Source organism: Aspergillus udagawae, assembly GCF_001078395.1.
Source record: "Aspergillus udagawae IFM 46973 DNA, scaffold_7, whole genome shotgun sequence".
NCBI lineage: Eukaryota > Fungi > Ascomycota > Eurotiomycetes > Eurotiales > Aspergillaceae > Aspergillus > Aspergillus udagawae.
Genome location: NW_025091270.1, coordinates 1,270,808 through 1,296,714, shown reverse-complemented (window position 1 = coordinate 1,296,714; position 25,907 = coordinate 1,270,808). Strand labels below are relative to the sequence as shown.

The window sequence follows — 25,907 nt, the reverse complement described above, 5'->3', positions numbered from 1 at the left end:
GATTAGATCAGGAATTGTCGAAACACCTCTTCCCATCTGGGAATTGCTCCGGTAACTTTCTTCTCGGTCAAGCAATAAATAATACGATAAACTAAGCACGTGCCGCTTAGTCAACATTCAGCGATTGAGCGCAGATTACGTCATTTATCTCGAAAACGCATTGTAAGGCTTCATAATCGATGAACACTCTCTATGGAGTAGCGTCCGATGCGATCTATACTTCTGAGGAGACACGTGCAAGGGGAAGCTAGAGTCCGTTGACGCCTAGGCTGGAACAATGTTATCCAAGTCTGTTGAAAATGGTAATGCGCTATTCTTCGAGTGGCCGGAATCACGACACAGCCGCTGCGCTTGGCAATAAGGACTTATTGTAGGTATATGAGTCTGCAAGCGTAAATGTAGCCACATTGTCGATTGAACTTATTTAATCTTCGTAAGTGCTATAAATTCACTCTATGCCCCAGAGCTTCACAGTCCGATCGTGCCCGCAACTGGCAATCCACTGGGCATCGTCACTGATGTCTGTGCTAAGGACGTTGCCGGCGTGGCCGCTCAAGGACTTGACCAAAGACCAATCATCCGCGCTGAAGATATTGACGTTCTTGTCGAACCCACTGCTGACGAAGAATGTGCCTGACTTCTTTGGTAGAATGGGGGTTGCTGACGTTGACTGTTCGCTCGTCGTGAGCGTCGGGTTGCTGTCAACATCCATTCGCCCGTTGTTTTCAGTGGATGGCAGATAAGATGCAGCCGACTCAGTGCCCTTGTACCACCGTACATCCGACACGACACTTTTATGTGCGCCGATCCCACCAATATTGCGTACTTGTCGGAGGTCCCAACACTTGATCCAACCATCACCCGAACCTGACAGGACACGGTATCCGTCGACGCCCCAGTCAAGACCGTATATTTCTCGAATATGGCCCTCAAGAATCATCACCGTGCGGCCCGTCCGCAGATCCCAGATTCGACCAATACTGTCCAGACCGCCGCTAGCCAACAGAGAACCGTCATTGTTGAATGCCACGGTGTAAACCTCTCGTGAATGACCCTCCTGAAGTAGGAGCTCGACAGTTGTCTCGACGTCCCACAAGCGCCACGTCGTGTCGAATGAAGCAGAGGCGACGTACCGCCCCGAAGGGTGAAATTCTGTCCGGCACACACGACCGCTGTGGCCTGACAGTGTAGCTAGTGGTGTATCTTTATCCAGTGACCACAGCGCCACGTTGCCCTCGCCGCCTCCGGAGACAAGGTTGACACTCGACTCGGACACATTCGACGTGGGAAGCGTTGCCCCGGGGAACCACGCCAATCCACCGACACGATCCGTATGTCCGTTGAGATTTGACTTCTCCTCCAGATTTGGTACGGTGAGCAGGCGGATACCGCCACCCCAATTGCCCGCAGCGATTGTCTTTCCGTCTGGCGCAAAGCGACAAATGCTCACAGGGCGATCGCCCGCAATCTGCGACCCGTAAAGGTCGAACCCTTGCAACTTCTCTTTGATCGCTTTGCGGTGCTTGATATGTGTTCTCAATGGGATTGTAGATTCCTCTCGTAAGCGCTCTACTCGTGCTTTCGCTCGGGGTAAGGAATAGCGGGCGATGGCTTTTCGGGCGTTGAGTAGCTCCTCGGAGCCTTCTGTGTAGAATTCTTCCTGTTGTTCTGCTTCCTCTCCCGCCTCTTCAGCTTCCTCTGTCGTACCTCGCATGGATATATCACCTTCCGCGGCCGCCGCTTCCTGCCTCTCGGCCAGATCGGTCAGAAGCTCACGCAGTCGGTCTCTCCGGTCCACGGGGCCTTCTCCGAAAAGAGTGATCGGTTCCCCGAGCTCACGCAGTCGTGCGCGCACACGGTTATCGTCCGTCGGAACCGCCATGGCGGCTGCTCGTCGCTTGCGCTCAAATTGGGATAGAATGGCAGATGCTCGTTCAGCGGGTATGCCCGCTGCAGCAGAGGGAATATCATAGTCGCGGTCGACGGCTGCGATTGACATGGAAGAGTCAGCCGAAGGACTGAATACTCGGGTCGCAAGCCAAAGTCAGAGCGAGGGAAGCTATTACTTACGAATATTTGCCAGGTCAATGCCCATTTCCGTATCCTAGTCAACCCAAACATCATTGGACGTCAGTGGAAGTTTTCCTGAAGAGAGCCTTTGACTTGATAATGTGAACATAGGTAGATCAATCTAGGATCTATATGGATCGAGAAGCAGAGGGCCAGAGAAGGAGAAGAATCTTCGTACCTCGGACTCCTCCACGTACGCCTGTCTTGAAGGGTGCATCATCTTTGGCACTGAGTGCGCAGATACTGGCGGGGAGCTTGAGACAAAACTCGAAAGAATGACTTCGTTATTAGATAGTCTTTTCGCCAGAGGTATAATCGCAGAGAGTAGCAAAAGATTTTCCGATGGATATTTATCAGTCTGAAGAGCCACCGGTTGCTCGTATGGTGGCACTGCAGTACTAGTGGAGGCCAGGAAAGAAAACGCGGAGACGACGTTATTTTCAACAGTCTGTCCAGGGCGGATTGACCGTTTTGTCACCACCACAGGTCGTTCTCCTTGGAGAATCTTTCTACGAGACTCTGCTTCACTCGTGCAGTCTATCCTGGCAAGAAGTTCATTCTCATTATTATTCTTGCAAAGATCGACACCTACGCTGAAGCAATTCAGCGAGAATGAGCCGCGTCCAGACTGCTACGGGTATGTCAATTTTCTCCTGCACCATCTATCTAGTTTTCGCAAATTCAAGAGCTCGAGTCATCAATGAGTTGTTGTAAAACTAACAGTTACGTCTGGAAGTGTCCGTATCGAAATCATGTCACCAAATCTCGGGGTCAAACTCCCTTATCTTTTTCGCTTTGAGGCGGTCGATGACGCCAGGCGGTCGGCGATCCCGTCTTATTCTGTTTCCATCAGCCATGGAAGGGAAAATTCAGCAAGAATGATTATCCACGATCTTCTCATGACCTCTGGCTGATCCAGTGATCGGTCAAGTGGCTTTTCTATCCTGCGAGAAGTCTCCAATTGACCGGACGAAAAGTAGAGGACTTCATTATTGCTCCGTCAGTTACGTCCTATCATTCACTCCCAGTTAGTCCGGCTCAAAGCGGTTGATCCGTGACGGTCGGCTGCTTGTTCGGTATCATCGCCAAGCGTTTTTCATCATCCTTCAAATGGTCCAGCAGACAATATCGTTATACGGAATTATTCTGCTGGAGGGTCTTGGTATTGTGAGGGACAGGGCCCTCCGGTGACGATCCTGCTCTTTGCCGATGATCCCGCTGGCCTCCTCCAGTAGAGCCTGCAGTTCAGCCTGCAGTAGCCTACAATTCGTCGCAAGAGACAGATTAGTCTCTTTTGCGCCGTCTAGCACAATATGGTCTCGACACTTACCGGACTACCTCTCCTCCCTTAGAAGCCGGCGACTATCTGCATCACACCTCCCACGATCTTCGCGGAGGACTTTTCATGCAACGTCATCGTTCAGTCTCGATGCTCCGCGCATCTCCTACCGTGTGGCGGCCTCGTCCTCTCCAAAGAACCGCCGTTTCCACCCTGCCACCAATTTCCAAAATTTTACGCCTGAGCTTCACGATGCCATTGGCGTAGTCCCAGAAGAAATCGACCCGGCCACCAGACGCAAGAGGAGACCAGACAGTGGGGAAGATGCTTTCTTTGTGAGCAGAGTTGGAAATCGAGACTCCGGCGCAATCGCCTTCGCGGTCGCGGACGGAGTTGGAGGCTGGGTGGAGTCCAAGGTCGACCCAGCGAACTTCTCTCACGCTCTGTGCCGCTATATGGCGCTAGAGGCTTTATCTTGGGACTCGTCGACCGACAAATTGCGAGCCAAGAACTTGCTTCAGTCAGGATACGAGAAGCTGGTGGCGGACAAGTCGATTCGGGCTGGCGGGAGTACTGCATCGGTCGGGGTGGGCTTGGAAGATGGTCAGGTCGAGTTGGCCAACCTAGGTGACTCGGGCTCGATGCTCCTCCGTCTTGCTGCTGTGCATCATTATTCGGCCCCACAGACTCATGGCTTCAACACACCATATCAACTCAGCATCATCCCCCCGAAAATGCGCGCTCAGGCCTCCATATTCGGCGGCTCTTTCTTGGAGGACTCGCCGCGCGATGCGGCCGTCACAAATCTCCAGATGCAGCATGGTGACGTGCTCATGCTAGCTACCGATGGGGTCTACGACAACTTGAACAATCAGGACATCTTGAAGCTCGTCACAAGCCGGATGATTCTGACCGGGGCATGGACCGCCACACCCGAATTGGGTATCAAAGTATCGGATGATCTCGGAGCCCTGACGGCCCCTGACGGCCTCGCTTCTCTACTTCCCTGGCCGTCCTCGTCGTCCAAGTCGTCGGTGGCCGATGCTTCCACATCAGGCAATGTCCCGCCATCCAGCCAAATTCTTCAGCACCATACGCTCCAGTCTCTACTCGCTTCCACAGTCGCGGGCGAAGCCAAACGGGCAAGCATGGATTCCAGACGGGACGGCCCATTCGCCAAAGAAGCTCAGCGTTATTATCCGGGCGACTGGTACCGAGGCGGAAAGGTGGACGACATCTGCGTTTTGATCATCGTGGCTGTTGAAGAAGGTCGAGGTCATGAATCTCGTTAGACTTCTGAGGTTGTTTACTATTCACTCACAATCTGCGTTTTGGCGCTGTAGTTATGTATAGAGCATGCCGGGTCCACCAGGGCTGGAAATAGGTGTTGCGCTGTATCATATGATGTTATCTGCCCATACAGCACCAAGTATAATAGAATAGGATACCATATATTATCAAGTTATCAATGATGTCTCTGGACAATATGCTCGATGGAATTTCATATGAATAACTTTGTATTTTGCAAGGACTAAATCTCAACCCAAAACAAAAAGCTCGCGAGACTAAATTAACATTCTGAGACTTAATCAAAGAGACCCGAGAAACCCCATCACATTGAAAGGATTGGAGAACACCCCAAGATACAGAGAAACTGCGAGGTCTGCTTATTCCTTCCTCATCTTGGTTCAATGCACTTGATACCCTTTCACGGTGTCTCCGACCATGCCACACAACATTGCTTTCAATCCATAGTACCCAGTTCCATTTGCAGACTTGCCACTGTCACTGACCAGTGAAACAGGAAAAGATAGACATGGGATAGACAGAGACAATAAGGGACAAGGCCCCTTGCTAAGAAAAAAGAGTTAAAAAGGCTTTTGAGCACTCAAATCTCCACTCATCGATCGGCGGCGGAAAAGGGACATAGGGAATATCAGTGGGAATTCCAGCCGAACAGAAAATGAGCAGGAATGCCAAAACTGAAGTAACAGGCGCATTATTGTAAGCATAAGAGGTACAAGTAGATGAGAGAATTCGGTGAACGCATATAGACAACCATGTGTGCCTATGTTCACGCTGCTGCTTCAACAGCTTTCTCTTCTGCCTTCTCCTCTGCCGGTTTCTCCTCGGTCGCCTTCTCCTCTGCCACGTTGGCACCGGTCGCCTCTTCAGTCTTGGGAACTTCTTTCTCGGAAGCTTCCTTGGCTGGTTCAGGAGCTTCTGCCTTCTCCAAAGCAACGTCAACATCAGCCATTGACTCGTCTTGTGGTTCCACCGAATCTTGCTTGGCTGGCTTGATCTCTTCTTCCTCTTTCTCCCCTTCGGTTTCAGTCTTCGCTGGCGTTTCAACGCTGTCCTCCTTGTGAGCTCCATTAGCCTTTGGCTCGGCCGGTGTTGTCGTGGTATCGGCATCGAGCACATTCTTCCACTTGGACAAGATGTTGATAGCACGGCGACGGAACTGGAACTCCTCATCTCGAGGAATAGAGTTAAGTTTCACAATCATTTTGAGAACCTTGTTGATTTTGGTTGCACGGATGATCGAGACCTCAAGATCATCAGCAACCTTCTCAAGTCTAGTAAAGTAGCTAGACATGGTAGTCATCTCCTCCTCCTTGGGGGGTTGATCACGCGAAATGAAGCCCTTTTGGAGTCTGTGGCGAACAAAGAGAACTGTCTTTTAAGTTAATCTGGGCTCATGATGGATCTTCGGATAGGTCGACTTTACCTTCTTTCTGCTTTCTTTCCTTGACTTCCCCCTGGTCTACTTGCTTTTCTGGCACCTTCGGCGCAGCGCCAGCATCCTCCTCGCCCTCGTCACTGACGGCACCTTTGCCAGTCTTCTTGCCGCTTGCTGTCTGTTTAGCCTTGCTGGCGCCAGTGGCTTTCTTCTCAGTCTCGCTTGTCGGGGTCTTGGGGGTGGTCAACTTCAACTTGGTGGCAGTCTTGGGTGTTTTAGCAGGCTATAACACCAGAAAAAAAAAAGCGTGTTAGTCTGGCGACCGTGTAAAACTGTCAATGAGTAATGGAGAGTCATAATTCACCTTCTCAGCTTCGCCATCGGTTTCTGCGTCCTTCTTACGCTTCTTCGAGCTCTTTGGCTTCTTGGGCTCGTCCGCATCCTCCATGTCAATATCCTCCAGGTCATCAACAACGTCCATGCTCTTCCGCTTGTTCTTCTTGGCCTTGGCCGCTTCCTTGGCGGCCTGCTGAGCTTCCTGCTCTTCCAACTCCTGCTGCAATGCGCGCTGATGATCAGCCAGCAGATCCTTAAAGTATTGCAAATCGTGACCTTCTGCGGCTACGGCATAAGCAGCAAGAAGTTGTTTCGATTTGCCCTTCTCTGGTACGTCTTTGCAGGAGGCGGGATCGAGCGGAGTCAGGTCTGTGTTGGGAATCCACGCGCTGTTCTTTCCATTAGCCGCCCACTCCATGGAGATAGACAAGTTCGGCATGGCACTTACAACTCGTTTGTTTCGAAGAACATTACAGGGAAAGTTCTCTCATGAGCTCTCTTGCCTCCGTCTGCATAGTCTTCTCTGTAGGTGCCATCGGCCCGCATAGCGGTCACTGGACGCGTGCTCAGTAGAGTTTGAGGAAGAATTTCCTCATCACAGATGATAGATGGCCAGGGAGGAAAGCTCCGCAGGCGCGCGAGATAGTACTCGCCGGGCTTCGCGTGCAAATTTGTCATGCGAGCTTGCGACTTCTTTCGGTTCAGCTTGGACTTATGTTCGGGGACACCGCTAGTGGATTTGCGCCTCGAGCCTCCAGACTTCTTGGAAGATGGAGGAGCTTCCTGAGCCTCGGGCGCTGTGGTGGCTTCGGACTCTGCAGGCGCCGCGGCGGTCGCTTCCGATTCCTTCGCGTCAGTAGCCTCTACAGGTGCCTTGGACTCTTCAGCCGGAGTATCCGTCGATTCTTTTTTCTCCTCAGATACGCTAGCCTCGCCTGATAGACAGTGGAAGCTTAATTAGCGATTAACGTCTCAGGTGAAAAGCGAAAGCGAGGGACACCTTGCCCCTTCCCAAAGAAAAAGGAAAAGAAAAAAAGACTGGGAAAAGTGCAGGTCACAACACAACGGTACTGAGAAATTCTTACCGGATGTCTTTTCCTGGGTGCCATTGACCTTCTCTGTTTCTTGCTCCTTGGATGTCTCTGGAGCTGATTCCACGGGCGCAGTTTTGGCCTCTGCAGAAGGAGCGCGCTCAACAGGCGCCTCGCCAGCTTCTGTCCTGGAGACAGCAGGGGTATCCTCGGCCATAGCGTGCGACAAAGCTCAATTAAATTCAGACCAACAATGAACTGAAATGCGGTTGAAGGAAGCCGAGGCTTTCAATGAAGGAGGTGGTGGGAGGATGAAGGTGGTTTGAGCCGGGAGATGTGGTGGAGAAGGTCGCGACGCCGGGAGGCGGGAAGTTCGAACAACGCGTGCGCTTGGGGGAAAAGGGAGTCTGCCAATCCACAAATGACGCAACGGACGAGCTCAACACAACAACGGTCGAGTTCAAAAGATCGAATATAACAACAGCCCCCAGGTAAATTCTGGTCTGCTGCTCGTATCGTAGTATGTTAGAAAGTCGTACGCTAGCCCACAAGACGAAATCTGACCCGACAGGCCACCAGGTTGCGTAATGACAAGGCCGACCGGGAGATACAAAATCGGCCTGGTGCGAATCCCTCAGTAATGGATGATTCGGGGACCTTCTCAGATCAATAGACTGAGGTAGTTGATGGATGATCAAGACGCAAGAAAGAAACGACGCGGCTTCAACAACACTTGGACTGTTGATGATCGCCTAGCGTTTAGCTCTGAAACACGGAGAAGCGCAAACTGACAGATTGCAGCAAAAGGACCACAAGAGCCTTCTGTTCAAACTGCGATAACTCTTTCTCTGCGCGTAGTATCAATTGTTGCAAAGAAACGGCAATAGCCGCAAATTCCCGAAGGCAGATAAAACGCCCCTCTCTCCGGAAGTCAATTGTGACTACTTCAAGACAGGACGCGACGCGACCAAATGTATGATAGCGATATCTTCAGTGCAGCAGCTACAGACGTCCGGCCCGGCGATATTGTTAGCAGGAGCAACTACTGCGCAGAAGAAGAACATGATGACTGACCTTGTTGACCCTATAGACCCGGACTCGCTCAATGCGCCAATAGCCGAGTATACCGGGTTGGCGTGACGAAAACTTGAAGGTACAGAGACGCTTGGTTATTCACGAAATCAAACACACTTCTATGATTGAAGAATCTCCTAGGCTCGCGAGATAGGAACAAGGAAATCAGTCAGGGGAGTGCTGGATGAAAGGAATATCGATGAATGGGGCACCTGAAGAGAGGCGGGTCAATGAAAAGTGAGGGCACCCCGCGAATCTTCACGCTGTTTCAAGTAACACTGAAAATGAATCGATCTCATTTATTCCGTATTTGCTGATCTCTTCAAGTTCGTGAAATATGGCTCTATGGGCTTGCATAATGATAGCTCATAGGGTTGAATAGCCTATTCATTTGGCCTTCTTTGCTTAATCAACGGTTCAACATCCAGCATTAACAATCTGCGTAGCTCGCTGGTAGCCATGCATAGGTAGGTATTCAATTGTAATCATATTCAGCCATACAATATCATCCTGCCGGTCTGTTTTGAGGCTTCTGTTGCCTTCCACTGGCATAGAAACAGCAACATTTCAGCTACTGTAATAGATAGTTCGTATCGAGCTCGGCTGATGCTTGTGATATTTTCAGCATGAAAATGCCGTCGTGCTGGGACAGGAGCAGGTTATTCCCGCATTAAGAACGTCTAGTTCGTCATCTATATGTACACATTTCAGGTGATGTAATGATATCATGGAGAAAAGATACAGTCGTTATTAGTCCTTCCCCGAGTGTCATAAGTCGCATTGTGATCATAGGTGTAAGGGCAGGCTTCGCAGAACAATAAACCTAAATGAGGTCCGTAGAATCCCACAACAATAATAGATAAAGAATAGAGAAGGATATCATAATGTTCAGTTCCAAAGTTGAGGTCCGACATGACGCATCAGAGAGCAGTTCATCGGTAAAGAGTAAGATAATTTGGTACTTAGTTATCGTCCGAGTAGTCGATACCGTCCATAGCAGTGGGGTCTGGTTTATGGATGCGAACTAGCCAGAGGAAATAGTCCTCCAACGGCAGAAGATTCAATAAGATGCCATTGAACCGCCATCCTAGGACGCAGACGACTGTCCCTGCAACAGCGTCAAGGATGAAGTGATTGGCGGTGGCGATGATTGCGACCAATATAACGAACGGATAGAGAAATCCGACCAACAAGCAAGCTAAACGGGACCATGACGGGAGCTGGAAACCCAGCGTGCGACCCAACAAGCGCGAGCGAACAGCAGGCCGGCGTTGATGTGGCGGCAATGGGATAGTCATGATTGTAAGTCCAATCATCAGGGAATATCCAAAGTGCAACGATGGCATGGCAGCTGTCGACAAGTTTACAGTTAGCACCGCAGGAGAAGAGTTTAAAAGCGCAATAGACAATTGGCAATACTTACCGTATTGGTTACAAAACCGATTCTCGGTCCAGACACTACCAGCACCATTGACGCTATGCACAGTATCGACAAAGCCGTAGCTATGTCCTAGCTTTCCGTCGGGGCCTTTCACATTCTTGTCACTGAGGAGGCGAGGGGGCATGCAGGGCCACAGAGTGAAGACCACGAAAGCGAGGAGATTACAAACAGCGAGGGTACGGCGCCGGGCTTGATAAAGCAGCGGGCCAGCAGGGGATCCTTTCGCAGCACCCAAGGGCTTTCCCATCTGCGATTCATCGACTCGGTTCCGCGTCGTAGTGTAATAGTAGAGCCAAACGAGGAAGGCAATAGTGCCTGGAATGTGTATGAAGGAGTACACCCAGTTGATCACGGACATCAGCTGACTATGCCGAAGGAAAAACTGCTGAATTGAGACTTCCCAGAAGATGCACAAGCTTTTCTCGATTTGGATGATCTGAAGAGCATGTTTCCTTGCTACATCAACAGTTCCTTCTTGGAGGGTGACCGCAGTGAATGCACGGCCTAGCTGATATGTCTAGAGTTTGACGTGTAAGCATACTGTCTTTTCACTTTCCTTTTCCCCTCTTAGGCAGAAAAGAGATTGTTAACAATATAGAAACCCAGGACATACCCAGTAAACTAAGGCCCAGTACCAGCACTCAACGAGAAAAGGGAACTTCCGGAGCAAGCGACTGAGAAGACGGTCTTGAAAGACAGCAGTATCTGGAGATTTGACCTCAAAGGTGCATGAGAGAATCCGAATCTGGCGTTTGCGCCATTGAGCGTCGTCGGGTTGCACCAGTGTTGGTGACAGGGATCGTTCGTTCAACAGAGCGTCCTTTGATGTTGGTGACGATAAGCCCGACTCCAGCGAGTCTAGAGAACAAGCACGTGTAGACGTGCTGGATCTACGAACTCTGCGCACAGAAGAGAAAGCTGCGGTAGACCGATTTATCCAGGTCCCTCCGAAGAGCAGGACAATTACGACCAGGGGCTCTAGGATAGGCCCAGCTCCCATGTTGACAAAGAGCCCTTGAGGCAAGACAGGAGATAGCCAGGGAGAAGAATGAGAGTACTTAAAGGAAGAGGAGGAGGATGTCAATACCAAGGAACGGAATCGCTAAAGATAAGAGTATGTAGGTAGGTAGGTAGGTAGGTAGGTCACACCCAGAGAACCCCAGGCACTGAGACACTAAATGCCTCGAATTATGGGAGGTTTGAGACTACTGTAGGACGGAGTTGTGTGCTGGAAACTTGGAAAGGAAAGACGACATCATTCACATAGTAGGCTAGAGGCGCACGCGAGCATTAGCCAGTTAGATAGGCCAAGCGTGTCGACTACCTGGTTCCCTGGGGTTGAATAAGGAGACTAGTGAAACAATGAGTGAATAAGTACTCCGTAGAGAGACCTGAAAGAAAGAGATATAAATGGTCACATCCTCTAGATGGTGAGCTGGGAAGGGGAAATCCGGGTGGTAAGGGATTTCCAAGCATCTTGAATCAATGGATGAACTTGAATGAATTACAAACAACCCGCTTCGTTTTGGTACCTTGGTCAATCAAGGTTGAGGAAGGCTCGGATGGGACCAGCATAGCACTTGCCCCTCTTGGTTATTCGCACGCGGGCACCTTCCGAAAGCTCCAAGTTTCTTTCAGCCCAAGGCGGAAAATCGTAGATCTTTTTTGATTGCTAAGGTGCATACATGCTACAGAGTATAATACAGAATATATCATAACAGTCCAAAGTAATTGAGAGTATCTATTCCTTCTTTTACCAGCTTTTCTTCCTCTTTGAGTCACTTGAGCCAACTAGGGGGAGCCATGTATATCGAACAGGTACCTAGGAACTATGGGAGGTTCTGTGTGCCAAGGAAGGAGTGGGTGGCAATGTACATCCGGATCGACCGGGTATCACAACTCATGCAACATCGGGGAGCTTTCACAATATTTGTGCGCTAAGGGCATTCAGTATGCGACGATGACTTAGTATCTACCTCTCTAGGCTATACCAGGTCAAGTCAAAGTTCCATGCCGTTTTCATTATCAGTCATTATGTTCTACTACTTCGTGCTTTGCCATCATGTCTATCTAACTGTCCTATCTAGTTCAAATTTCGGTATTTGTCACAATGTCAGATAGAGTTAGCTTGCCAAACACGAAAAAATGCCAAGACAGCATGGACAAGCGGAGACCACGGAAAGCCAAAGAACAGCCCTATCAGGATCTGGGCCTCGGAGTTCGGTACCCTTACTCATGGTCCCATCATGTTGTGGAATTTGTAGCACATGAATATTCTCGAAAATGAGTAATGCGACAAATCTTTCCGCTTCGCCCGAAACACCTTGCTTTGTATTTGTGGCCATTAGATACTACCAATCAGTTGTAGTAATCAGTCCGGTCAAACAAGTCCATTGTTACGGAGCTTTGACTCAGTAGATTGTGGTCATCCATAAAGCATGGTGCTTGTGCCACGTCACATGAGCCTAGCTAGGACCTAGGTACACAGTACATTTGCCATTAGTGATACGGTAAACTTGGCCTGAGGTGCGAGGCAGCAACCAATGATAAGGTGCATGTATGGTTCATCCCCTACAGTGCGTCCCCTTTCATTATGAAGGTATCCTTTAGTCAGGCAAGCCAAGACGAGGACAGAGATTTATGCATAGCCATATGGCTAGAGGTCAACCATCATCGTCATCATCATCATCATCATCACCGTTGGGTACTCCAGGCCTGCCATACAGAACAGGAAACCCAGTACAGGTGATACGTGCGAGAGGAAGTTCGGTATACCTCTCTATCAGGATCTTTGATATCCCGCTGCTGAAATGAAAGAGAATTGGTCAAGAGATGCGATGAAGGCTCAAACTGTCATATGCTTTCGTCAACACAAAGATTCATTGACGGACCGGAACGAGCTTCACCGAGTCGGCGCATCGGCTTTCCGACTTCCGAAGCCACGAATCTAAGATCCGCCTTGGCTGGATGGAGCTCCTAAGGTAGGATGAGAAGGCATCCCGTTGTTATCAAGAGTTTACATATGTACCTGGAGGATGGCACGTCCGCAGGTAGCCAGGAAACCAGCCAGATGGGCCGCAGAGCTTCTAGGTTGTAGACCATGTAGTTTACCTTAGGTCTTGGTCATGTATTGAACTTCTCGACCAGTTGGTTGAGTGTCGCAAGTTTAAATTTTTCCCACTAATTGATCAGATCCACCCTCAGTTGACAGAGATCTGAAAGTCGCGATCGACCCTCACATTGGCGCGACTTCTTTTTATTGCCTCTTTTTCCCTTACTTGCTTCATCTACTCCTTACATATCGCATACAACTTCTATTCGGAGATTTGAAACTTGGCGGAGAATAGAATCTGAGGAGCGGAATAGGTGATAACTAACCTACAATACTATATCTGTGTTTGCGTCATACGGAAGGTAATTGGGGAGAACCAAGCGGGCTCGGTATTTTTAGTTTAGCTATATCTTGAACTATCAACAGAAGAGGAGTATCTGCAGTCTCTCTCATAAGGTATATTTACACAGGTATCTATGGTGGCCATTCAGTTCATGTTGGCTTCAGGATATTCGATTAGCCCATAATTCGCATCAATCCAACACTCTTTCTCACCAGCCAAAGGATATGAAACCTCAAATCCCGTGTTGCAGACGCGCGCCCGATCGAACTATAGGTGAGTCGAGGATGGAACCCCTTAATCAGATACAGTCTGGCCATAGAAAACTTCCATTGTCACTGGTAGTCGGAGCCTTGTAATGTAGCATGGATATTGTAACTTCATGGAGTAGGAGTGAGCTGAAACAATGTATTTCCAAGCTGGCCATCAATTCATGCATAAGGAGCAGCAGTTGTATTCAGGATAATGACGTCACGAGCTCTCAGTACTGTCGCCATCTTGACTTCATGGTGCTCTCTGAGGAGACAAGAGAAAGACATGATATTCACAGTTTGTATTTTCCGCATTTGAGTTACATATGTTTGACGTCAAACAACTCATCCCTCGGCGACGGGAACTGCTTAGGGCCAAACTACCCCTAACTAGCAGCAGCTATTTCGATTCATAAGAGATGCGAATTTCATAACCTAAGGAAGACTCGAGCTGCCAAAGTATAAGGTGAAGTCCAACATAGTCTTATCCAAATTGTGGGCAGGAAAACGGAGATAATGCTTGCATCCACACCTCGCGTTGCTACGACCCCGAAATATATCGCTGGGCCTGTCCCGCGAAAGAGATCCACACTCACGACAACAAGATTGTCAAGATATTTTGCGACATCATATCCGGCGCAAAAACAACTGACATTGCTCCAAGATAAACATCATGGATTTGGATTTGCACGATCAAACCCTAGGCCTCCTAAGCCTAGAAGCAAAGGGGTCACAGAGATCAGAGGTCCATACTATACGGTATGCGCTTTCGGGAATTCAAGAGAAACCGGAACGAGCATAGTGCAGTGTGAGAATCGCAAAGCTGATACAAGCGGTGCCATTCCAGGTGATGGGAAAGCGATACTTGGCCGATGTTCTAGAAACGTAAGGATCGGAAGTGGCGCAAAGAGATTCCCAACATAGGTATTAACGCTTTTTTTCCAGAATGGGCACCCATGTAGATGGTCTGAAATTCGCAGGAGGTATGTACCACTGAAGTGCACCGCCTTTTGAGCTCCGCTGACTGAAACCCAGGTTCTTTCTCTCTCTTCCAGGAAAAGCCCTTGAGAGAACTGATAGACCTCGCCCACGACTACGGTGTTTATGTTTCAACTGTAGGTTTGTTCAATCGCAGGTATCAAAAGAGTTACCGTCTGACCGGGGGTCCACTGATTACAGGGAGGATGGGCCGAGCATCTTCTCACACATCCCGATGCCAATTCTGTCTTTGATAAGTACCTCAAGAAATGCAAGGATCTCGGGTTCGTTTACGCGCGTCGAGGCACTGCCTCTCATACCATTTGCCCGATCTTCGAGACTAACACATTCAAAGATTCGATGTTATTGAACTCTCATCTGGTTTCTTATCGTTTCCAGAAGACGACTGGCTTCGCCTGGTTGACAAAGTCCACGCGTACAAGCTGAAGGCAAAGCCAGAGCTCGGCATTCAGTTTGGTGCTGGAGGTGACACACCTGCTTCTGGCCTTGAGGCAATTGGAACTTCCGACCCAGGAAAGCTCGTTAACATGGGCCGTAAATTCCTCGACGCGGGTGTGGAACGCTTGATGATCGAATCTGAGGGCATAACAGAAAACGTGCAATCATGGCGGACCGACGTCGTGTCCACAATAATGAAGGAATTGCCGTCTGAGCGGGTCATGTTCGAAGCGGCAGATCCCAAAGTGTTCAACTGGTATATCAGGGAGTTCGGCATCGATGTCAACTTGTTCGTCGACCATAGTCAGATTGTTCAACTGTCATGCCTGCGACAGGGCATTTGGGGCACGGCTGACACTTGGGGTAAAGTGGTGTCATTTCGGTCAGAATAGACGGACGAGGATCACATGGGGTACCAATACGGATCGATAAACTGTGCCATGGACATTACTCGTCTTTCACGCGACGCATCTGAAAATAGGACGGGAAACTGGAAGATCGTATTCCATACGATGGCTAGCATCTGTATAGCTGTGGTTCGATGGAGGCGTGAAGAATACGAGATAGAAAGGACATATAAGAAATGATTGTATTTTTCAGACCTACATTAGAGTCCAGGTCCTTTCATTTATTGCAAGTTGAAAGGTCCTTGTGAGGATTATCCCGAAGCACTTGATGGTATTGCTCTCTCTCTAGCTGTTTGGTGACTTTTGAGGAAAAGGCTCGTGCAAGCGGCAGTTTAGTAAGCAGCTATCTCCGCAGTGCCAATCCTGGGGATCGGATCGTCCTATATAACTTGACTGCTTCAATGAGCCTCTGCTTCTTTCTCGGGCAAGCATTCTGACTCTGGCACTAATTATGGGTTTGCCCATCGAAAAATGATTTTCCTAAGCAATTCATAGCCTGTCTAGGTCCTGGCATTTCTTCCGCCTCGCAATCCAACATCTCAACGAGAGAGACCCGGCGTCTTGGCTCCGACGGTTCATGCATCCATGAATATCCCGTGGCCTGACCACTTGCGCAAAGACGCTTACAATTTTAAGCCATGCCTAGAGCTAGTACAGCTCCTGGCGCACGGCTTCGATGCCGGAGAGCTTGCGACAGCTGTAAACGGAGAAAGCAGAAATGTAACGGAGAACAGCCGTGTACGATTTGCATACAGCGTCGCAAGGAAGCGGAATGCAACTTCTCAGATAAACCGGCCCGCTTACTGAAGGCTAATGCTCCTAAGGAGACTATGCTTCTTAGCGAGCACATGGTGCCGACTCCGCAGAGGCAAACAGCCATGGATCGCTTGCTGAACGCCCTCGAGGATCATAGCGCGGACTTGGAGCAACAAACAACGGATGACAAGGATGGGACGGCGCCTGTGCCCAAGGTCGCCAGGCTGCTTCGTGATGGGCAAGGAAAATTCATGTATATTGGCGACTCTGCGAGCTTGTCGTTCCTGCAAAGTGTACGTCGTATCGTCTCTTTGTCAATCGGGCGATGCGAGTTCACAGAGGATACGTCGCGGCACTCTATGCTTGAGGCTTTTCAGAGTAGTCCGGCTACCCAAACAGGACCGTTATCTGCGCCACCGAGTAACGACGAGGCACAACGACTCGCTCGTCAATATGTCCTTGCTACCAGTCCATTACTGGATCTATTCGATCTCGACGAGTTCTATCCGCGGCTTGCCAACTGGGTTCGGAATCCGACTGGCGATGAAGATACTGTTAGCTCGATCTTCTACCTTGTTCTCGCAATCGGAGTTCAGGTTTCGGAGACCAATCAGGATCTCGCTGAACAGTACTTCGTCAGTGGCCGCCAGCTAGCATTCTCCGCTTTCACCGAAACTCCCAGCCTCTACACGATCCAATCTTATGTCTTGATCTCAATGTATATGCTTGGCGCGTGTCGTCGGAATGGTGCGTTCATGAACCTGGGAATCGCCTTACGGGCCGCCTATGCCGTCGGAATTCATCGAAGGGACGCGAATGCCCTATTCTGCACCCGGGAGCGTCGGGCCCGGCAGCGGGTTTGGAAAAGCTTACGGATGATGGACCTGTTCCTTAGCGCTTCCTTAGGGCGCCCTCCGGCGACCTCGGATTTTGATTCTGATATAGGTGATCAGGCAACAATTGCAGGGGAGCAACAACGATCCCAACCTGAAGCGCAGTTATCCCTATGCGTGGTTGCATTATGCCGTATCTTTGATCGCATCCTAACGGAAGTCTATATGAGACAAGTCGTCTCGATCAATGTTGCGGAAACGATCTCAAATCAGCACCGGGCTTGGGTCCGGAACCTGCCAACCTTTCTCAGTGTCCAGACGGAGCGTTTAAGTTCAAAAAATCTTGAAAGTATGCTGGCCGCGGCGCATGTATTCGGCGCATATTACTGGTCAATCATCCTGTTAACTCGGCCGTTCTTCGTATTTCGGGTGTCGCAATACGTGAGAAGTAAGACTGATCCGGCTATCAGCTCCAACGATCCGAGAGCCAGCGCCTCTCGCGTCGCTCTTTTCTCTGACGCATGTGTCTACTCTGCTCTACGCTGTCTCAACATTGCGGACGATCTGTCTCGGTTTGAAGCTCTACCTCGGAGACTACCTTTTCTGATCAATTCAGTATTCAACTCGGCCGTCGTGTTGGGAGCGGCGTTCTTTGCCGAGTATGACAATCTTCTCCCGCTCGAGGAAGGTATGGACAAGTCCGAAAAGTTTCTGGGGCTATTTGTACCACATGATCCGCACGCCTGTCGTTTTTACCAGATCATCAAATACCTGCGAGGCGCGGTGGCCGAATATGTTCGCCGTCGAAACCGTCAATGGATGGAACGCCGGAGCAAACAGGTCGACCAGCTGTTTGGCCAAGTAGGGCTTACAAGAGAACCATCAGCCTCCAACGACAACGTGGCTATAAGCCGCAGTGGCGATCAGTCAGCCCCGTCCCCCTTATCTCCCGAGAAGCTCGCTACAGGCTCGCTTTCTACGCAAGGGCCAGAACAAACAGCTTCCACAGGTCAATCGGAGAATGACATTTGGAATACCCTGTGTGGTCCTCAAGGAGCGGCTACGCTGCCGTACGATAATACTATATCTACTCTGACAACAACGGGAATACCCATTGGTTGTTCACCGGGAGGAACCCTCACAACCGCTCAGCCGGGAATGGGAACAGATGGCGGAGGGCAAACACCCTTGTCCGATGTACTATTCTCGGAGAACGGCCTTCTCTACATGGCAGAAGATCTCTCCGTTTTTGGCCTCTGGGGAGAGACTTGATGATACGCTGCACTTGGCCAGTCAATGCGAAGGCATCAAACCCCAGACCTTCGGACTTGACCTGCTATACGCTCTCCTACTGATGACTTGTCCATTTCTCATGACTCTGTATGATACGAACATAGCTTGCGCATGCGTCACTTTACCTCGTGGTCCTCGTATATCTTTCTCTTATTTCTCACTATACATGGGAGGATATCTATCTAGTCTGAGAAATACCCTGGTTGCATTGTTTTTTGGCGTCTGGATGGAGTACGGTTGGCTATGTCTCCAATCATCCCCAAAGCATTAGGCATCTATCTCTATGCTTTCAAATCGCAATTGTTGGTTACTGCAGGTGGTAGTGAATCGTACGATTGTAGTAATGAAGTATCAAATACCTGGAGATTGGTATCACTCCAAGATAGTCAAAAAGTATCTTACCCTCTGGTGGAAATCAAGTATCGATTCCATTGTATTCGTTCCTTTTCCTTCCTTCGTTTCCTTGAAGTGTTCGGTTCATTGGTGGATGACCTAAGATATCGTTATCCACGTGTCGATAAGGACACAATGCGGATCTCCGCCGATGATAGCAGATCATGATGTTGTTTACAGCTGTCATGTTTTGAAGCTACAGCTTCTAATGACATACGTCTGCATTCTGAGATTTGATTCCTATATGCTGTTATAATCATGAGAATGGATTGCCGCCTGTCATTCCATTGACCCTGACACCCCGCACAGAAGGCAATAACCCTGGGAATTCCCACCGGAGCTTCGCAGCGAGGACTTGTCTGTCATAACGATCCATTGGTATCTAGTTACTGCTATCGGTTTAAAACACGGAAGTCATGGTCCGACGTGTACGGACTCTCACGCCATTGCTGGTGCTGGCTTGTGCCGGTTCCGGCGCATGGGCCAGCAAGAAGGCGTTCAACATACAGGATGATCTTCTTGCGTATCCTCAAGTATGCCATACGTGTTTCGGTTTTTTGGCTTCTGCAGAAATTAAACGAGCAATTGTGCTAATGATATCTGCTTGTAGTTCCAAGTCTTCTTCCCTGATGATTATATTCTCGATACGCGGGCGAGGGAGTTATTACAGAAACAACAAGAGAGCTCTTCGTCTTACGCTGACAAGACATCCGCCGAAGGCAATGATGCGCAAGTATATCTGGGAGGTCGAAAAGGTAAATCCGAAGACGACAATAAAGAGGCGATAGAAGGACCTGGGTTCACATACGAGGAGATGCTCCTTGACGGACAGCGATATCTCTGTTCCATCCCGCAAGCCGACAGCGAAGATAAGAACCAGACGAACGGAGCTAATCGCGCCACTGAAGAGGATGAGCAGCGAGAAATTGCACGCGCGACGGATCGTGGCCTGGAGCTTCTGCGCGAGATGGAAGGCAAATGCATGTACTACATATCTGGATGGTGGTCATACTCATTCTGCTACAAGAAGCAAATCAAGCAGTTTCATGCACTACCGTCCGGCCCAGGCGTACCCAACTACCCGCCGATAGAAGACTCTGCAACTCATTCTTTTGTGCTCGGCAGGTTTCCGAATAGTGGCGACGACGAGGATCTGGAGGGGGATGCGGAGCACAAAAAGACAACTACTGATGTCGCCGAGCTCCAGACTAAAGGCGGGTCGCGGTACCTAGTGCAGCGACTGCGCGGTGGAACAAAGTGCGACTTGACAGGCAAAGACCGGAAGATCGAAGTTCAGTTCCACTGCCATCCGCAATCCACAGATCGGATCGGTTGGATCAAGGAGCTCACTACTTGCTCATATCTGATGGTGATCTACACCCCGCGCTTGTGCAACGATGTCGCATTTCTGCCACCTCAGCAGGACGAGGCGCACGCGATAGAATGCCGGGAAATTCTCTCCGAGGAAGAGGTTTCCGACTGGGAAGCAAGGCGGGAATATCATTTGGCTCAGCAGCTCGTCGAATCCGCAATTACATCCGAGTTTCCTGTTGTCGGGGATATCGAGGTCGGGGCGCAGAAATGGGTGGGATCAGAGGGCAAACAGATTGAGAAGGGTCGAGTAGCATCTGTTGGAGAAGAGAAGATCGAGGTTGTTGCCAAGCGCCAAAATGGAGAGGTAACCAGGTTGTCCAAGGAGGAGTTGAAGAAATATGGCCTTGACCCCGAGAAGATTGAGACACTGAAAAGCCGACTCGAGGAGCATGCCAAGGGCAAGGACTGGACACTAGAGATTGTCGAGTCGAACGGCGAGCGTGGCTTAGTCGGAACGATCGACCCCGACGACGATGAGAAAAAAGATCAGGCTGCACAGGGCTCTACATCGCACCCGGCACAGAAAGCTACTGCTGACAAGGCGGAATCAAATGCAAAGACAGCAGAGGAAAAGAAGAAGGCGGACGAGACAACAGACCATCAGGAGCCGGAAGAATCAGAGCCGACCACTAATGATGCCGAAGACGGCAGCGAGGAAATCTTCTTCAAGGATGAGCTCTAGCGGGTGGTTGATGTGTAATTCTGTCTTGATCTTGTACATTTCATTACTATTATCAAGCCTCATCTACGATCTGAAATACCACTTCCCATCAAGTTTTGAAATATTTTACTGAAGTCAGTTGAGGATAAAGGGGCCTCCGTGTAATTGGAGCGGCAACTGGCTAAAGACACTTTGGTGTAGAGAAAGGTAAGAAATGACGTAGGCAGGGTCCTCCGTGTCATCAAGGAAATAGGCACGAGGGAATTCATCCGTTTTGACGTGATCATCGCTCCTGGTTGACGCCAGGAACAGCTGCCCAAAAGCCTCAGCATGAAAGCGTCTAGCACAGCAGACTAGTACACTCGAGGTGGGACCATTTCCTCCACAATGTAGATAGGGCGAGGCGAGGTGACGGGTGAAATAACAGAGATATTCAGGTACATGGATTCTGTCTGGCTGTTGCAATCTTTTAAGAATTTACTTAGCATCAAACCGCAGAGTTAACTGTAATGTTAGAGATAATGAGGTACAGTAGTCCAGTCCCAAGCATCCGGGGGCCACAAACCAGGTACCAAGTATCCGTACTCCGTCCGGAGAACTGCTAACTACGTACCTTCACCCACTCTACTCACTACTAGCTTCTGGCTGACAACCTCCTCTCTCTTACTGAACCTCTCCCTCTCCGTTTCTACCCCCGTCAGCTCTATTTCTCTTAATTTTCTCCTCTATCACTTTCATTAATTTGCTTAATTGAAACGGTTGCCTTCCCCCAGATCTTCTTCATCGCATAATTAGCCCCTTTACCCTGATCTGGTCAGAACTCGGGAGAGGGGATACCCAACTGCCAAGGCTTCTGGTTCCCCCCCATCCATCGACCATCAACCGGACTTCGACTATCTAGACTACTCTTTCGAACTCGACAATCCCTACGGACGGCCGGCTCGCCCTGACTTCCGATATTAAATCTCGGCGTCACTTCCAGCTCGCGCCAAACCGTCGGAGCCGCTAGAAAATAACCATCCTGTCCTCATCGAGTTAGACGGCGCTCGCCCGGGGGCTTGAATCCAAAATGGGGTTCCTCGGGGTATACAAAGCGGTCTACGACTATCAGCCCCAAGGCGAAGGCGAACTAGAACTTCGCGAGGGTGATTTGCTTTACTTACTCGAGAAAAGCGTCGAAGACGATTGGTGGAAAGCGAAGAAGAAGGCCGAACGGGATGACGAGGATGAACCGGAGGGTCTTGTACCGAATAACTATGTCGAGGAGGTAAGCTACACTGTCGTGGGACGCTCCATGGCCAAAGGGTCTGGGACATCCAGCCTGTCTGAGAGTCTCGGGGCGCGCTCCGGATGTTTGGTTATGCCAGTCATGGCTCTACAACGTACACTTCTTGACGATGAGATGATGGATGTGCTAACGGGGCACTCATTCAATTCATAGGCCCCCGCGATCAGCCATGCAAAGGCATTGTACGACTATACGCGCCAGACCGACGAAGAAGTCTCATTCTCTGAGGATGCGGAACTCATGGTGTACGATATTTCCGATCCAGATTGGACATTAGTTGGTGTCAATGGGGATTTCGGCTTCGCCCCTGCAAACTACATTGAGATTCAGGAGGACGCTACTCCCGCCGCTGCCACTGCCCCGCCTTCTCTCCCTTCTCCTGCTCCTGTCGAGCCGTCCGCTCCGGCCCTTCCGCAACGCCCGGTCGAGGTACCGGCGGAGGAACCGGTCGCGCCCGCGTCTACTAGCTCCCCGATTGACACGATACAGAACCCAGCGGCAGCAGCAATAGCGAATATCATTCATCAACAACATGCATCACCCGTGGAATCCGAACCCTCCAGGGATATCCCGCCGCCGCAGCCCCAGCGACCCTCTTATCGACCAGAGGACAGTTATCAGAGGGAACCCTCGCCGCCGCCTCCAGTGTTACCGCAGCGGCCTCCATCGCAACAGCTCTCTCCTCCAGTGGAGCGGTACTCTCCGCCGGAATCCTCTCCTCCACGCCCACAGTATGCCGCGGTGAGGGAGCGGGATACCCAGGGCCATGTGAAAGAGTCTCCCCCATATAATCGAATCGGACAGTCAACGCCTCGTTCCCCTTCTGGCTATCATCTGTACAATATCAATGAAATGGTTGAAGTTATGGGTAAGAGGAAGAAGATGCCAACGACATTGGGAATCAACATCGCGACAGGAACGATTTTTATCTCACCAGAAGGGGACGGCGACATGCAAGAATGGACTGCGGATAGACTCACCCATTACTCTATTGAAGGCAAACATGTCTTCCTCGACCTGGTTCGCCCCAGCAAAAGTATCGATTTTCATGCTGGTGCCAAGGACACCGCTCGAGAGATTGTTTCCGCACTCGGTGAGATCTCTGGAGCCTACCGTGCCGAGGGCTTGAAGGAAGTCATTGCAGCAGGTGCAGGTGGCGGGGGCAAGAAGAAGGGTCAAATTCTGTATGATTTCATGGCGCAGGGAGATGACGAGGTTACTGTGGCTGCCGGCGATGAGGTCGTCGTTCTGGACGACACCAAATCTGAGGAATGGTGGATGGTGCGACGCATGAAGAATGGCAAAGAGGGTGTGGTACCAAGCAGCTACATCGAAATCACCGGCTTTGTTTCCAGTCAACCCACTGGCGTCGAGTCGGGCCTATCAACGGTAGAAAGGAATCGGCTCGAAGAGACGCGCCTGGCCAAGGAAGCGATGCGGAAATCGAGGACTGACTCGATAGATTCACGGACCTCTGAGGTAAGCTGCACTGTTAAACCACCCTACCAAACAACGGTGACTCTGGTAAGAGAGGATACTGAGAGTTTCGAGCAGCACAAAAAACGCGACAGCAAGAGCTCCAATAAGCCGAGTAAGTCCTTTCCACCCTTTTGCCTAACCCCCTAATAAATTGTAATCCCGTCTAAATGTGATTACAGAACCGGATCCCACCAAGACAAGGCAGTGGACAGATCGTACCAAGTCTTTCACGGTTGAAGCGCAATTTATCGGCTTGCAAGACGGGAAGATTCACCTCCATAAGACCAACGGAGTCAAGATTGCTGTCCCCATCCCCAAGATGTCTATTGAGGACCTCGAATACGTGGAAAAACTTACGGGCGTGTCTTTGGACGAAGACAAGCCTCTATCTGATATTCGCCGCCGAGCTCAAAAATCCGAGTCGAAATCCGAGGCCAGTCGCCCCGGTGCGTCAGTTGGGCCCGAGTACGATTGGTTTGATTTCTTCCTAAAAGCTGGAGTCGGACCTCATCAATGCGAGCGGTATGCTCAGAACTTTATCAAAGACTCCATGGATGAAGCGATTCTACCGGACATTACCTCTGAGACTCTGCGTACCCTTGGATTGAAGGAGGGTGATATTCTGCGGGTTATGCGGCATCTGGACAATATGTTCGGCAGAACTGGGTCCAAGTCCAAGCTGCGCAATGTCAGCTTCGGCGGAGAAGAGGTCATCAGCAATGGGGAGGCTGGCTCTCCCGGCGGTCTTTTCTCCGGCCCAGGAGGGGTTCTACGCAACAACACCCGCAAGGGCAGGCCGGCACCCACGGTCCTGGCCGGTGATGTGGTCGATCCGAAGGCCTTCGAGCAGAAGGAGGACGCACCCAAACCTCAGGAACGCACCGAAACACCACCCGCTCCTGCTGCAGTTGAGAAGCCAGTACAGCGTGGCTTCGATGACGATGCTTGGGAGGTGAAGCAACCTAAACAGGCCGCGTCTTCGGCGCCACCTCCCTCATCCCCACCTCCGGCCACAGCACCGCCCGCTACAACCCAAGCTCCAGTGCAAAAGCAACTTACTGGGGCAATGGCTGACCTATCTCTACTGCAAGCGCCTCTCCAGCCCACTCCTGCACAGCCGGCGCCCGCGCCTACTCCTCAGGCCTCTCAAGCTCCGTCAGCCCCCGCTGCTATCCAGCCACAGCCGACTGCAGTGCCTACGCCCCAGCTGCAGCCGCAACAGCCAGGTGCCACTCCTGGCTTTTTCAACCAAGTGGCACAAATAGCACAGCAGCCTATGCAAACCGGCGCCCAGACATTCAGCCCTCAACAGACAGGCTTTCAGCAGGCATCGAGGCAGCGCCCACAACCGCCTCAAAATATGGCTCAGAGCTCGCTTCTCCCGCCCCCTCCACAGAGGCCGCTTTCCGCACCACAGAATTTCCCCCAGCAGCCAAATACTTTTGGTCCTCCTCCATTGCAACCACAACTGACCGGTCTTCCTCAACCCGGCCCACAGATCGCCCCGCCTGGCCAGAGTCTGACCGACTTGAACCAGCAACGTTTTAATCCATCGCTCCAACCGCAGCCGACCGGTTTCATGCCGCCAAGTCAGTTTGCAGGTGGATTGGTGCCACAGCCCACTGGGTTCCAGCCACAGTCACAATTTGGCATGCAGCAGCTACAGCAACAGCAGACTGGCTTCCAGGGCCTTGCACCGCAGCCGACAGGCTTCGGAGGCTTTCAACCCCAGCCACAGCAGCCAATGCCGACAGGCATTAACTCGATACTTCCTCCGGCTCTTCAACCCCAACCTACTGGCATGAACGGTGCGAGCAGTATGCATTATGCTGTAGCCTCCCCGCCACCCATACCCCCTATTCCCCAACAGCCCACAGCCGCACCTTTGCAGCCACAGAAGACCGGCCCACCTCCTCCCGTACGGTTTGGGGTCAAGCATGATGCTCCTAAGAAGCTGACTCCCCAGCCAACAGGTTTGCGGGCTAATCTTGCACAAGCTAGTGAGTTCCCCATCGCTAAGATGTGCCAGCCTGTCACCATGTGTTCAAGGCCACTGACTGTTCTCTCCTTCTAGCGCCCACAAATCCATTCGGCTTCTAAAAGAGCGCGGTGTATATAATCTGATTTGTCCTGCGGCACATGATAATTTCTCTGCTATACATTATTTTCTACTATTTCTTGCCAGCGGGATTGAATGGCACCTTACGGATGATGTCTCTTGTTTCTGCTGAGCGTGATGCTGAGACGCATACAGCAACTGATTCATGGCATGTTATTCGATTCGACTCAAGCGAGCTCTGAAGCCCATGCTTTGGTACACTATTGCAGCCTCAGCGAGCTAGACTATTTCGTTTCCTCGTTTTCTTTCGTCTCACCCACTATTCAAGCCGCTTGGGGCCCTACGTAATCTTGGAAGTGAGATGTCCGTC

At 50.6% G+C, this 25,907-nt stretch overlaps 8 protein-coding genes across 8 annotated transcripts; 5 read left to right on the top strand and 3 right to left on the bottom strand.

Moving 5' to 3' along the window:
* Positions 1–448: 448 nt before the first annotated feature.
* Positions 449–2,290, bottom strand: Aud_009115 (putative pre-mRNA splicing factor; the record flags this gene model as incomplete). Its single annotated transcript, XM_043293976.1, has 3 exons — positions 449–1,986; positions 2,071–2,104; positions 2,249–2,290. 3 exons carry the CDS (start codon positions 2,288–2,290, stop codon positions 449–451), a joined length of 1,614 nt encoding a protein of 537 aa, XP_043149911.1.
* Positions 2,291–3,279: 989 nt separating this feature from the next.
* Positions 3,280–4,641, top strand: ppmA (type 2C protein phosphatase PTC7; the record flags this gene model as incomplete). The annotated part of the gene is made up of 1 exon (XM_043293975.1): positions 3,280–4,641. The coding sequence occupies one exon, from the start codon at positions 3,280–3,282 to the stop codon at positions 4,639–4,641; it is 1,362 nt and encodes a 453-aa protein (XP_043149910.1).
* Positions 4,642–5,423: 782 nt separating this feature from the next.
* Aud_009113 (PWWP domain protein) lies at positions 5,424–7,616 on the bottom strand (the record flags this gene model as incomplete). The annotated part of the gene is made up of 5 exons (XM_043293974.1): positions 5,424–6,025; positions 6,081–6,315; positions 6,397–6,757; positions 6,817–7,303; positions 7,454–7,616. 5 exons carry the CDS (start codon positions 7,614–7,616, stop codon positions 5,424–5,426), a joined length of 1,848 nt encoding a protein of 615 aa, XP_043149909.1.
* Positions 7,617–9,435: 1,819 nt separating this feature from the next.
* On the bottom strand, positions 9,436–10,914 carry Aud_009112 (phosphatase PAP2 family protein; the record flags this gene model as incomplete). Its single annotated transcript, XM_043293973.1, has 3 exons — positions 9,436–9,824; positions 9,897–10,431; positions 10,528–10,914. 3 exons carry the CDS (start codon positions 10,912–10,914, stop codon positions 9,436–9,438), a joined length of 1,311 nt encoding a protein of 436 aa, XP_043149908.1.
* Positions 10,915–14,503: 3,589 nt separating this feature from the next.
* Positions 14,504–15,386, top strand: Aud_009111 (phosphosulfolactate synthase; the record flags this gene model as incomplete). The annotated part of the gene is made up of 4 exons (XM_043293972.1): positions 14,504–14,540; positions 14,593–14,672; positions 14,737–14,819; positions 14,891–15,386. 4 exons carry the CDS (start codon positions 14,504–14,506, stop codon positions 15,384–15,386), a joined length of 696 nt encoding a protein of 231 aa, XP_043149907.1.
* A 600-nt stretch (positions 15,387–15,986) lies between these two features.
* On the top strand, positions 15,987–18,262 carry Aud_009110 (putative C6 transcription factor; the record flags this gene model as incomplete). The annotated part of the gene is made up of 2 exons (XM_043293971.1): positions 15,987–16,100; positions 16,157–18,262. 2 exons carry the CDS (start codon positions 15,987–15,989, stop codon positions 18,260–18,262), a joined length of 2,220 nt encoding a protein of 739 aa, XP_043149906.1.
* Positions 18,263–19,092: 830 nt separating this feature from the next.
* Positions 19,093–20,732, top strand: Aud_009109 (protein OS-9; the record flags this gene model as incomplete). Its single annotated transcript, XM_043293970.1, has 2 exons — positions 19,093–19,209; positions 19,287–20,732. 2 exons carry the CDS (start codon positions 19,093–19,095, stop codon positions 20,730–20,732), a joined length of 1,563 nt encoding a protein of 520 aa, XP_043149905.1.
* A 1,048-nt stretch (positions 20,733–21,780) lies between these two features.
* Positions 21,781–25,578, top strand: Aud_009108 (cytoskeletal protein-binding protein SLA1; the record flags this gene model as incomplete). The annotated part of the gene is made up of 4 exons (XM_043293969.1): positions 21,781–21,978; positions 22,153–23,590; positions 23,658–25,478; positions 25,553–25,578. The coding sequence occupies 4 exons, from the start codon at positions 21,781–21,783 to the stop codon at positions 25,576–25,578; spliced, it is 3,483 nt and encodes a 1,160-aa protein (XP_043149904.1).
* Between the last annotated feature and the right edge of the window lie 329 nt (positions 25,579–25,907).